Source organism: Mesocricetus auratus, unplaced genomic scaffold, assembly GCF_017639785.1.
Source record: "Mesocricetus auratus isolate SY011 unplaced genomic scaffold, BCM_Maur_2.0 Super-Scaffold_100081, whole genome shotgun sequence".
NCBI lineage: Eukaryota > Metazoa > Chordata > Mammalia > Rodentia > Cricetidae > Mesocricetus > Mesocricetus auratus.
In genome coordinates, this window is record NW_024429237.1 from 1,512,976 (window position 1) to 1,526,298 (window position 13,323).

The 13,323-nt window shown below is 56.6% G+C and overlaps 1 protein-coding gene across 1 annotated transcript in view; it reads right to left on the reverse strand.

Annotated features, from left to right (window-relative positions):
- Positions 1-13,323, reverse strand: part of Nfix (nuclear factor I X) — a gene marked incomplete at its 3' end in the record, with an annotated part of 91,015 nt that overhangs the window by 14,550 nt on the left and 63,142 nt on the right. Inside the window, 4 exon segments of the mRNA NM_001281939.1 lie at positions 2,589-2,725; positions 4,113-4,233; positions 4,439-4,513; positions 4,692-4,754. Coding sequence (NP_001268868.1) covers positions 2,589-2,725; positions 4,113-4,233; positions 4,439-4,513; positions 4,692-4,754 — 396 coding nt within the window.

Consider the following 13,323-nt stretch of genomic DNA (forward strand, 5'->3'; position numbering starts at 1 on the left):
AAAGCAGCCAGCTCCTTCTCGAAGCTCCTTCTCTCCCCAGCGCCCAGCAGCCCTTCCTCCACCTCTGGCCTTGCTCTGCTCCTTCTGTGGCCTGACCTCAGGGGTGCAATCTGGCTATGGCTGCTTCTGAAAGAGTAAAGCGAGGCCCCTGGTAACACGGAGACCGTATGCTGGGCAAGGGTGGCAAGGACGGCACCCTGCTCCCTGACCATGGAGAAAGGGATAGAAGGGGATGCAGGGCTTGCGTCTAGGAAGGGATGCGTGAGGAGCCCACAGCAGCCAGGAGTGGGAGGCAATGAAAGGGACACAGGTGGGAGGCACAGGCTGGGACCTGGACATGATGACCTATGACACTCTAGTCTGAGGAAGTCAGCTCTGCCTTTCTGGAGAGAAGGAAAAGAGAAAGCATAGTTAGAGATCCTCCAGAGGGCACAGCATCCAACAAGAAAACAAAGATAGGAGCCAGAGAGTTGGGAGGACCCCGAGGATGAGCCAGGGGGCAAGGACTGCCCAGGCCACAGGGCTCAGAGAGAGGGGTTCTTCTCTGCCCTGGTGCCCAAAGGCAAGAGTGGCATCCAGCCAGACATAGGGGCACAAAAAGAACCCTGTTTGGGCTTTGCCTCTAAGAGTCCGAGATTGCAAGCCAACGTCATCCCTGTCCAGTATGCACAACATCCAAGTAACAGGCTGGCAAGCGGGGTTCCCAGGGGCACATTCTTTTGGTGTCTCTTATCTTGGGCTAAATAGGCAAGGTGGAGATGAGGCAGACGTTGAGCTGCCATCTTTGGGGGATAAACATTGTTGGTTTTGATGGGAATGGAGAGCTTCAGTACAGAAAACCAGAGTTCCAACCACAGAGAGAAGTGGCGGGGGGGAGCCTCTTCCAGCGACCAGCGGAGGTGTTATCTGATGGCAGCTGTGTGCCACCTGATAGCTGGCATGGTGAGGAGGGGGGAGTGCCTCACCAGCTGTGCACAGCTGTCCCTGCTGCTGCACAGTGCCTACCCAGCTGTTCCTATCCTGCAGCTGGGCTGCTTAATTGGCGATTTGTCGCAGCCCAGGGAAACAACGACGAGTTGGGGGGTAAGGGATCCTGGGGGTGCAGTGCATGGCAGAGCTGCCAGAAGCAACAGAAATGGCAGGCAATAGAGCAGACAGGGAGGGAAGACTGCAGAAGCCTGGCGAGCGGGCTCTTGGGAACACGGACAGTCACTGGCCATCAGCAGGTCATCAAGGTACCCTTAGCAGCAGTCTTTGTAGATGTCACCTGCCCAAGGCCAGGCCTAGCTGGGATCCAGGACATAGTGATATCCAGCTTTCCAACTCCCTCCCTATCCATCTCCAGAAATTCCCCTAAGGGTGTGTGTAGGTCACACTGGTCCAGGCCCTGTCTGCCACAGGGAAACCCTGAGCAGCACCTCCAAGTTATGCTGTGGTGCCTTTCCACAAAGCACGGTCTCCCTCTGGTGCTCTAAAGAGTGCCAAGTCCATTCCTTCAGCCCAAAGTCCAGGAGGTAAGCTTTGCACAGGAACCAGAGTCAAAGCCGGGTCTGTACTGGTTCCCTCTGCTGGGTCTCCACCAGACAAGTTGCCATCAGACCAGACTAGGGCTTAAACAATGAAGCCCAGTCCCTGGCACCATCTAGAGTGTCCCCTGCTCAATCTAGGGCAGGCAAGTTCTAAGCACACTGTGTAAAAGCAGGTCTGCCTTTGTGAGTTCTAAGGCTTCGAGGACACCCGTAGCTTCTGACGTGAAGTCTTCCCTCTGGGCTGCTTTCTAGGCTGCCCACACCATCAGCCTGCACTGGAGCAGCCTGTGGTTGGCTCAACGGGAAGCCATCTCAGCGAGGACTGGGGAGGTCTGGGCTGCTTCCTCAGGGCTCTTCAGACTCTGCTTGCTGCTAGATTCCCAAGACAGTTTTACCCTCCCACCCTGAGTTCTGAGCCTCTTTGTAAAGCTGGGCTCTAAGGCCAGGGTTAGCCACCTCAAATCTGTCTTCCTGAGAGCATCTGGCAACGTCTGGGGACATTTATAGTCATCTAAATAGGGTGGTGATGCAGCCTGCAATCCTAACACTCAGGAGGTGGGATAAAGGCGGCTGGAGTTTGAAGCCAGCCTGGCTATTACACAGCTAGGTCCTGTCTCAAAACAAAACAAATGACTTCAGAAGGGGTAGATGCTTGCTACTGGCATCTAGTGGTGGAGCCAGGAATGCTGCTGAACACTTCCAATACCAGGGCAGGCCCTGCCGCAGAAAGGCAAGAGGCCTCAAACACAACCCTGGGCCCCAGATGGAAAAGTGGTTTAATCCAGGAACCACAAGGGTGGGCAGGTCTCTGGAGGCAAGCGGCCTATGGAGAAGAGGTCATACCTTTAATAAACGGCACTGCAGGCTTGGGAGCCATGTGCTCTACCCACCACACCCACAAACTAGCTACCAACTTGGAAGGCTCAGCTGGCTCTTCACCTCACCCCCTCCTTTAGCATCATCTGCCCCCTTAGGACCAAGAGTCTGTAAGAGCCACCTGAGAAAAAAAGAGACCACAGGGACACACAGGCTGCAACGTTGTGACGGCCACCGCCATACCTGCATCCACGTCATTGGGCCATCCACTCGACTGGCTGCTGCCAGCTGCTGGGGAGCGGCCTGTCCCAGGATAGAACACGTCATCAACTGGGCTCTCCATCTCGCTGTCATCGATGGACTTGGGGCGCTTGGTGGTGCTGAGGAAGAAGGAAGGCAAGTGGGCCAAAGGTCCCAGCAGCCACCAGGTACTGAGACCCAGGTATTGCACGCCGGTGAGCGCCAGCCCACAGAAGCATTCCAGTTCCTAGAGTAGGGCATCTCCAGACCTGCTCTCCCTCAGGTTACTAGATCACTGAGTGCCCATCAAAGAACAGGCAAAACCTTTCTCTGCCTTCTATGACCCAGCCAATATTTCCTATCAGCTCAGTTGTGTTATGAAACTTAGTCACTAAAAAGTATTGTCTGTAACCTTAGTACCCAGAAGGCTGCAGTGGATTCCAGGCCAGCTAGTTGAATTTGTCTCAAAAAACTAAAGATAAATAAATAATAAAAATATTCTAATGCAAGATTAAAAACAAACACCAAAAGCTTGAGAGATGGCTCAGTGGCTAAGAGCATGCACTGCTCTTACAGAGAACCTGAGTTTGATTCCCAGCACTCATGTCAGGGAATGGTCACCTTAGCTCCAAAGCCTCTGGCCACACACCCACACCAGGCACGATAGTGTACGTCTCTAGTTCCAGCACTCAAGAGGCACAGGCAAGCAGGCCAGCCTGGTCTACAGAGTGAGTTCCAAGACAGCCAGGGCTACACAGAGAGACCCTGTCTTGAAGACAAACAAACAAACAGCTTAAATTCAAAAGGAAAAGCTACATGGCTAACAAAAATGTTCCAGTTAAAAAGCAGAGACTCAGCCAGGCGGTGGTGGCTCACGCCTTTGATCCCAGCACTCGGGTGGCAGAGGCAGGCGGATCTCTGTGAATTTGAGGCCAGCCTGGTCTATGCAGTGAGTTCCAAAAAGCTAGGACAATACAGAGAAACCCTGTCTAGGAAAAAAAAAAAAAAGCAAAGATTCAACCTTCCCAGAAGAACTCTGGTTCAGACCCTGGGATTTCTCTCCCAGGCATTTCTCTCCTTCTGCAAACTGCCTTCCCTCCCTCCCTGTCCAGGCCTTCCTTTGTCCCATCCTGATGCAGTGGCCTCGATGCTGTCAGCCCTGCAACACATGCTGTGGCTGGAGGGAGCTTTCTGGAATGCAGCATGCCCTCCAGTGGTCCCCAATCCCCTGAAAGAGTCCAACAGTCTTCTAGTCCTGACAACTTGTTCAAGTCTGGCCGAGAGGGAGGTTGCCTGGAGTCTCCAGGTGGACTCCTCCTGCCAGCTTTGTCTGGGCTCAAATGTCAACTCCACCAGATAACAGGCCTCACTTCCAGGCACAGCCAGGCCTTGCTCTGGGTTGTGTCACACGATTGATGACGGCAGAAAGCTCAGTGGAAGGCCGGGCACGGTGACCCCTGGAATACCCTAGCGCTGAAGCCACGGCGAGGTGGTCAGGAAGGTGAGGACACCACTGTCCTCGCTTACCTGGTGGAAGGAGGGGAGGTGATGGACCGCCGTCCCAGGGTCACTTGGTTTATGTTGTAGTAACTGGGGCTTTCCAGGTCTGCCAGCGAGAAGTTGGGCCCTGATGCAGTTGCAACAGGAGCTGGGAAGACAGAGAGGTTGGTGAGGTTGGGATATGCTGTTGTAGACCCACGGGCCAGCTATGCTGCCATGAACCACTTCCCAGAAGCCCAGGAAGAGTTCGCTGTGCTGTCTAAGCTGCTGGGAAGAGACCCCTTTCCTGGGTGGGTGGTAAGGGAAGAGGTATTGGCTGTGAGTTCCCCGCCCCACAGCAGGACACAACTCACTCTGTGATACTCTCACCAGCTCTGTCACATTCCAGACCCCGGAAGTCACAAAGCAGTCCTGGAAACTTAAGTGTCCTAAAGAAAGAAAATGGCTGGTGAGTGGAGCCAGATCAGGGTGGGGTGCCTATCCGTTCCTCCAAAGTTCTTCCCACAGAAAAGGGGCATACGCCAGGGGAATCCTCCCTCCTTGGACGACAGCCCAAGCCACTGGACAGCTGAGCGAAGGGGAAGGAGGATTGGGTGGAGCACTGACCATTGGGCAGTGGTTTGATGTCCGCATCTCCTTGCTGGTTTGAACTATCTGATTGTCCGGATTCTGCAGGAGAAACAAAAGGGAGAAAGAGTCATAAAACCATTAGCCAAGCACCCACCCTTCAGCCTTGGGCACCCATCCCAGGCAATAGACCCCCTCGCCCAGACTCCAGGGCTAGCCCAGAAAAACAGGGGAGAGGGAAGACGGTACGTACGTTACTCCCAACATTTAGACTGGATTGGTCACTAAGGCAGGGGGTGGGGCTTCCTGGGCAGGGTGTGTGGTGGCATGTCTGGTCTCTACCCACTAGATGCCAATAGCACCTTAGTTGTGACAACCCTAACCCTCCAGAGACTGTTCAGTGAGCCCTGAGGGACGGAGTTGCCATGGCTAGGTAGCCCTGATCAAGAGTCAGAAATCAGGGAGACACCAAGGGAAGAAGTCAGTGACAGACATTGCCTGTAACAAGGCAGACCCCCAGGGCCCTCCCTCTCCCAGAGGGGTCCTCTCCTCCCTAAGTCCATTAATTAATGCTGCTCCTGTGGGCTCCTGCCCCCTCCACCTCACCTTTATGCTTACAAGCAATGCCTGGCAACCCGGAGGGGGAGGTGTGCCCTGCTGCCACCCATTCTGTGCCAGCCTGTCTGGGTTGTCTCATGCCCCATTGCCACAGCTGCTCAGAGGGAGCCCTGAGACAAGGGCCTATTGTGTGGTGGAAGCTCACAGAGGGCTGGGGGGGCAGGGAGGAGTGTGTGTGCGCGAATATTTTGCAGAGCTTGAGAAAGCCCCCACTCTCGTCCTGCAGAGCTTGAGAAAGCCCCCCACTCTCGTCCTGCAGAGCTTGAGAAAGCCCCCCACTCTCGTCCTGCAGAGCTTGAGAAAGCCCCCCACTCTCGTCCTGCAGAGCTTGAGAAAGCCCCCCACTCTCGTCCCCCAGGTCCCCCAAAGCTTTGTGTGTGCCAGGGGCAGGGCGGGGACCTTCAGGACGCCGGCCTGGGCACGACGGCCGGGGAGAGGGTGGGGGCTGGGGCAGGTTGTAGGGCACTTGGTGAAGACTCAGCTATTCATGAGGACCACAGAGGTGGCATCTGACACAGTGCCCTAGTGCTGCCCAAGCCTTTGTTGGGCTCCTCATGGTGGCCCAACCACCCCAAATTCACCCACAGCTCCATGTGTGTCCTGCTGTCTCCCAGGAGGATTTTATGGGCCCTGCTCTCAGAGTCAAGGCCCTGTACATCTGTGGCTGGGAGCACTGGCCAGGCTCCCGGGCCATTTCATGGTACGATGATGGGTAGAAGGCTGCCACATTTGGGGCCTGCTATCCTTCTCTCTCTCTCTCTCTCTCTCTCTCTCTCTCTCTCTCTCTCTCTCTCTCTCTCTCTCTCTCTCTCTCTGTCTCTCTGTCTCTGTCTCTGTCTCTGTCTGTCTCTGTCTCTCTCTGAAGTACTAGTACTAGGAACTGAACTTAGGGCTCCTTCAACTTTTTTTTTTTAATTCCAAAAAGTAAATCTTGCTATGAATTAAGAGAGCAGAGGTCATGAAGAAAGTGCTCACCAACTCCCGCTCCAATGTGAGGTGTGTCCTCCTTCATGCCACGTCGGTCACCTCTTTGCTTGGCATTCTCTGCTACGGAGGGGGCCCAGGGCCACCTCCAGTCACTGACTGTATCCTGAGACCTTGCTGTACCCTGGCATCATACAGTATGAATTTTCTTATCACTCTCTGGATCCCCGGGTTTGATTCAAGTCCAAGTCAGTCCAAGCAGAAGCCAAGGAAGGGGTCTAGTGGCCTATTGCTAGGGCCTTCCTGAAGCCCCACTGCGAAGCCGCCTCTGTCTGTACACGCAGCCCAAGAAGGGCACAGACAGCATCAGGAGTGGCATGCAGAGCCCACGGAAGGGCATGCGGCAAGCTCTGCTGCTCTACAGACCTCGGTGGCTCCCACCCATCCAGGGACCAACACAGCCCCAAAGGCCTCCAGACCTGGGTAGACGTACGGGGGCTCAGAGTCCACCCCACTGGAGTGCAACTGACCCACGGCAAAAGGTCAAGTACAGAGGGAGAGCTGCGTGCCCGTGTGAGTGTGTGTGTGTGCACGAGCGCGCGTGGGCGTGCACACACCCAGCCCAGGGATGCAGCGAGCAGAGAATGTGACAAAGAGACGGAGGTGTGCCAGTGACTAAGGCAGAGACAAATGGGGCTCCAGGAGAGAGTGACAGACAGGAAATCCTTTTAAACCAGGACACTTCCCCAAAGGGTGCTGCTGTTATTACTATTAGTTCATATTAAAGGAGCAAGCAGGAGAGGCTGGGAGGATGAGGCCCGCTGCCACGAGCCACCAGGCGTGGCTCTGGGCGCTGCTGGCAGCCATTTTAGACCTTGGCAGCCATCTTACGGCTGGCGGCCCTAGCCAGCATTGCCACAATGCCGCCGCCACCAGCCCCCAACAAGCTCAGCTCAGCTCAGCTCTAGGAGAAAAGGCAGAAACACTGGAAGCCTGGACCTAGGCTCACAGGCAGAGGGGCCAGTTCCTCAGCGAGGGCAGCTGCAGCCAGGGTCCTGCAGACCTGCACTAACCTCAGCACTTATGATCCTTGCCTATGTCATGAAAAGGCAGGCAGGATGAAGCTGCTACCCTGGCTTTGCTGAAAGGCAGCAGACGCCCCGAGTTCCGCGTCGTGAGGCCCAAGGACCTAACAGTTGAGCGAGAATGGACCCCCTGCCCAACAGGGCCAAGGGCATCTCGGAAGTAAGGGATGTTAATACCCTGTCAGCTCAGAACACATCCTGACAGACATGGGACGGAGGTTGGCAGGGAACCACACAGGTCTTGGTGGTCAGGCTCCCAAGCCAGCCAAGGGACATCCTGCCATCCAGAGGCCAGCTTTCCCATGTGGTGGGCTCACTGGGACGCTTTGAGACAAGGTCTGTGCCGGCTTTGGACACCCCTAGGGACGGACCAGCAGCACATCACTGAGTGTCTGGGCACCTTGACCCCTCTTCTGCCTGGGACTCCTGGGGGAGGTTATAGCCCAGGATTCAGACAGAGGAGGAAGGCCCCTTACAACAACCCCTCCCCTGGCCCCGCCTCATAGCTGCTTGGCTTTTATCTGGCAGAATGGGGCTTATCAGAGCCACCAGCTGAACAAACACACAAATCCACGGTTAGTGAGAAAAAATGCTCGGCCTGAACTCTTTATCTCCTGTTCACAGGCCCTGCACACTGCCCACTGCCAAAAGCACGGGAGGGAACCTGCGGCGCAGCGGGGGCAGTCCTCTGCTCCGCAGGTGGAGGGTGGTCTTCCGGACTCCGGCCCTGCCTGTCTGCCTTCCCTCCACCTCCCTTCCTCCCTCCTTGTCCTCGGCCCATCGCCACTCTTCTCCAGGAGCCCCTGCCTGTGGGTAGACACTGAGCTCCTGCCCACACAGAACCCCCCTTAGTGCCTGCCTGCTTTCTCCCTGGGGACAATGGGCCGGCTGGTGGCCTGTGGAACAGCAGAGCGACAGAGATGGCTCAGGCAGGTGCTGGTTCACCTCTCACCCCGTCCTGCCCAGGCTCACTGGACACTGTCACCCTGGTTCCCCGTTTGCTGGTGCCATGGCCCCCTGGGGGCTGCCACGGAAGTGAGGGCTATAGCTCCAGAGCGGGTGTCAGGGCAGTCTGGCCCAGGCTGGGAAAAGAAAAAGCTCTTTCCTGCATACACTTTATAGAGAGTCTGGGGCTCCTACCACTTCCTTCAGAGGAGGAACCAGGGCAAAGCGTTCACTGCCACCTTCCCTGGACCCAAACCAGGACAATGCAATGGTCTTCCGAGTCCTCCTCCAGGATCTAATGTTGACTCCCATTCCACCCTCCGAATGCAAATACCTGAAAATCAAGCCCTACCCATCTTTGATGGATGCCCTGGTGGGGTGGGGAGGAAGGGAGGGAGGAAGGGAGAGAGGGGGGTAGAGAGGGAGAGAGAGAGAGAGAGCATCTCAGAGCTCATTCTCAGTACTGTTGGGTGGCTGTATGTCAGGCCACTCGCTGGTGACATACACAGGCCACTCGCTGGTGGCACACACACAGGCCAGGGCACAGCTCTCATCTTTCTCTGAGGCTGCTCATACGAGGTGCATATATCTTTGGCAGAGGCCACTCCTGCGAGTGGTCCTGGCTACTGGGCAGGGCTTTCTGGAAGGCAGGACTGTGAAGGGGTAGGTGAGGTGACAAATTTGGGTTGACTGGGCGTGGTTCCAAGTGGGTTCACGGAAGGGCCTTGACTGCAAATTCTTACCTGCTTTCTAGTCACTCCTAAGCCGCAGGTCATCCCTGCTGCGACTGCTTATGGACCACAGGTGAAGTGGCCGTCATGGGCCCCTCCTTTCCACAAGTCCCTAGTGTCTCTTGGGAGAGACAAAAAGCTCCCCATAAAGCTGCCCTTCGCACCCCACGTGAGCTCCACGCTCTCAGCCCCTGAGCCTTAACTGTTTTTGGCTTTCTCCCTGAACTCCGTCTCTGAGTTTTACTCCGGTCTGTACTTCCCTGCAGCTCCCTTTCCTCCTGACTTCTGTCTGCTTGCACACATGTGCACGTATGTGTTTGAGAAGACTGCCTCTTAAGCAGAACCCAGCATTGCCCAAAACCCTGATGTATATATGTGTGTGTATATATATATCCCCAACCACAGACAAGGGTGTATTTATGGCTCCTAGCAAGTGAGGGAGGAATTCCTGCTCACTATAGCCAACACTCCATGGCTCCCACGCGAAACGAGCTCATTCTGCAAGGGGGCAGCTGCGTGCGACTCGCTGGCCAGCTGCCTCCATGGACTTCACCCAACATATTCTTCAGGGGCCAGGAGGGGTGCACAGACCAGCCTCAGCGGTACTCCAAGGGCACACCTAGGCATGTGGGTACACTCAGTGAGCACACTCAGCATACCTCAGTCACCACCAGCCCCTTCTTAGCATCAAGAAAACGTAGAATAAGGTGGAGCCTCCAGAGCCGCAGAAAGGAACCCCTCAACTACGCAGACCGTTGGTCCAGAGCAGGCAGGGGTGTGGCTCGGGATCCCATTCCTACCCTCCCCTGCGCTGCGTCTCATCTGCCTGCCTCTCCCCCCTCCTCTGTGATTCCGGAGTGTCCAGGGCACAGGAAACCCAATCTCAAGGAGAGCCAGAGGCCCAGCCTACAGCAATCAGAGTTGCAGAATGTGACTATTGTGCCTCCTGAAACCCAAGTCAGAGAATCTGAGACACCCTGAGGAGGGACAGCAATGGATGGGGGCTGGGGAAAGGGTCACAAAGGGGTTCTGCCTGTCTCAGCAACAGGACACTGGGGACCTGGGGCAGCCAGAGGGCAGAGGGAGGCGGGGCTGGGCAGACAAGGGGCTTCTCGGGTCTCCCTCTCCTCCCTGATATTCCCCACCTGTCCCCAAGCTGTCCAGGGGCTAGGACTTTCCTCCCGTCACCACTGGGTTTTCACAGTTTAGATGCAGGAGCCGCATCCTTGGGGCTGTGGGTGGATGAGGAGGCTATGCTGTCCCTGCCAACCTCGCCATGCTCCCCTCTCACCTCAGCTCACAGACCTAAAGGGCTTTGACTCAGTCACCTGCAAGGAGAGGGGGGACTAGGACATAGCCAGACACCTATGTCCCCTGTGGGCTGAGGGCAAGGAAAGAGGCTGGTGCTCAGACAGGCTGGGCAACAGAGACCTGGTGGGTCACATCTAGGACGGGAAAGCGACATTTCACCCTCAGCACTGCCTTCTCTCCCTGCCTCACAGGGGCCACTGGAGCAGAGATGGCAGCAGCAACACCACGGGCACACCTTCTTCCTGAAGCCATGGCCGGCTCGGTCTAAGAGCCTCAAGCCGACGTGAGGAAAAGGCTGTCTCCTGCGGCTCTTGATCACCACCACCTTCATGTTGTGGAAAAGGAACCCAATCAGAAGCCCTCCAGTCACCAAGGCTCCCCACCTTCACATAAGGAGAAGCGCGCGCCTTAACTTATGATTTTTCTCAGCCAGGTGGTGGTGGCGCACGCCTTTAATCCCAGCACTCAGGAGGCAGAGGCAGGCGGATCTCTGTGAGTTCGAGACCAGCCCTGGTCTACAAGAGCTAGTTCCAGAACAGCCTCCAAAGCCACAGAGAAACCCTGACTCGAGAAACCAAAAAACAAAACAAAAAATCAAAAAGCCAAAAACTCATGATTTTCTCCTAGAGAACAAGAGTGGGGTTTCCATCTCCTTCTACCTCCATAACAATCTGGCCTCTCACGGAGGTCTTCTCCTGGCATGAGCTGCCTGCCCTGCCAGGTATCTGCCAACTGCCAGGAGGCCTCCTGAGAACTGCAGGTGACGATGGGTGGGCCCTGAGCAGTGGCACCAGTGATACAACCTGGCAGGGGAACTGGGAGCTGGGGACGACAGGCTGAGGCCAGCAGGGGAGAGGAAGGAGACTAGGACACAGACAGAGACACCCGATGAGGAACTCGGGCAAAGGCACCCAACCCAGTGGGCTGTGAGAGCCTGAGCTTCAGCAACACTGGAATCACGGGCAGGCCCCATGCCGACCCAGTGGCTCAGAGGCCAGGAGTGAACAAGTGGACCGAGGGCTTGCCAGGCCACTGTTCTGTCCCAGTGGGATGTCCCAGAGACTCCACCAGCACAGCGTTCCCATCAGAGGCCGTGGGTAGGTGACAGTACAGAGGCAGCTGAGGAGAGGCGGGAGCCACCTGGCCCAGGCTGGCCTCCCCTTCCCGAGTCTGAAGCCACAGGAGGACTGTGTGGTACTCTACCAGTCTGAAGGCTCCTGCTTTATCCTAGCACCGTGGAGACAAAGGGGAACGTCTAGGCAAAGGGAGACAGGGAGACGGGAGGAGGCAGGCAGGCAACAATGGCACAAGCAACTCGAGTTTAAGATCCATGTTCCAGAACCTCCCCGTCCAGTGGCCTCGGCAGAGTTCACATGGTTCCTGGGCTGTAAGCAAAGGAGACACCTGCCCACTGGGTTCTTAGATGAGGGGCAGGTGGGAATGTGGACAACAGCCCTTGGCCCAAAGCCTGGCTCTGAGTAGCTGCTCCCTGAACCCCGGCCACCCTTATGTCTGGCTGCCATTTCTCTCCATCTCCACTTGCCCGAATGCCTACCCCACCCCCACCAGGCTCTTCTCAGATGCCACTTCAGCTCACTGGTGACACACTAAGCACATCTGGGATTGTAGTTTTCGGCCCCAGAGGCCCCAGTAGTGAGAAGCAGCCGAGGGGCCTCTCAGCCACGAAAAGGCAGAGGCAGACGGACCCCTGATACAGGTGTGTCCTCCCAACGGTGGTCATTAGTAAATGGTCTGAGGCTGCTCACCACATGGGGAGAGACACAGAGACCAGGAGACGGGCCAGGCCAGCAGAGAAGCGGGGACGCACCGCTTGTCCCTGGGTTCTGAGGTCCCAGCCCCAACGACCTTCCCTGCTCAATGCTGGAGTTCAGAGAACTGACTGCTCCCCAGCACAGGCCTGGCCCCGATGGCAGGCACACCTCCTGCGGCCCGTGGCCCTGCCTTCGGTAGAGATAATCCAGCCCTGCCATGTCGGATGCTGCCAGCTTGCCAGCAGCTGCCCCTAGCGTCTCCCAGGGCCTGGATCCAGGGATCACATGACAGTGGGGTCCAGACAAGTGGCCCCTAGCCTAAGCAGCTACCCCTCCTCAAGGTGACGGATGGAAGTTGACAGTGGAGAGTGCCTTCCGTATACCATGGCCAGGAAAGGCCAGGGGTGTTGGGGGGGCATATGCCCACCCCAGCCTGGCCTGTAAAGCTGAGCCCCACCCCACTCCCTCTCTCTATTTCCAGCATTGCCCTTTTTGGACCTTTGAGTTGCCCAGGCCAGGCCAGACTAGCCAGATATCCACCCCCATCCCCAGCTGCTCCTGGGGCTATTAATAGTGTTTCCCCTTCCCAGGGCTGGGCAACACCCCTCCACCCCCACCCCAGCCAAACACATTTGCCCTTGGTCTGATTATTCATTAAGGAAGGGAGTACTCAGTTCCCAAAGCCAGCCCTAGGTTGAGAGGGGCACCAGAGGCTCTGAAGGTCACATAGGTGACTGTCTTGTCTCGGGCCAGGGGAGCTCCAAGGGAGGAGGAGTCGGTAAACCCTGGTCCAAGAACGTCAAAGCAGAGACAGAAGAGCTAGGGAGGGGATCAGGGCCAGGCCAAGCAGCCTGGGGAGGGAGGTCTGTGCAGGAGAGTCAGAGGCGGCCATAGGAGGCAGGTGGAGGGGCAGAGTGCGGCTTCACGGGACATAAAGCTGCAAGAGTGAACCCGGGAGCCACAGGGCCAGGACTTCTGTGGAAGCCAGGAGGAAGACCGTGAGAAGAAAGCAGAAGTCCTGTCGGCCTACTGAAGAGACGTCCCTAAGCTGCAGCTTCCTCCCCTTAGGGAAGGAGCCTGAGGGTCAGAGATGGAGGGGTGGCGCCTATGCTGCTCTGTTGCCCACCGCCCTGTCTCCTGTAGAGAATGCTAGGGGCTTAGCAGGAAAAAGCGAGCAGGACCACCCACCTACCTCGACTCAACACAGAGGGCAAGCTGGGCTGGAGCACTGCTCCCTCCGCCTCTGCGGGCTGAGCCCTGGCTGGGGGAGTAGAGGCAAGCGTAC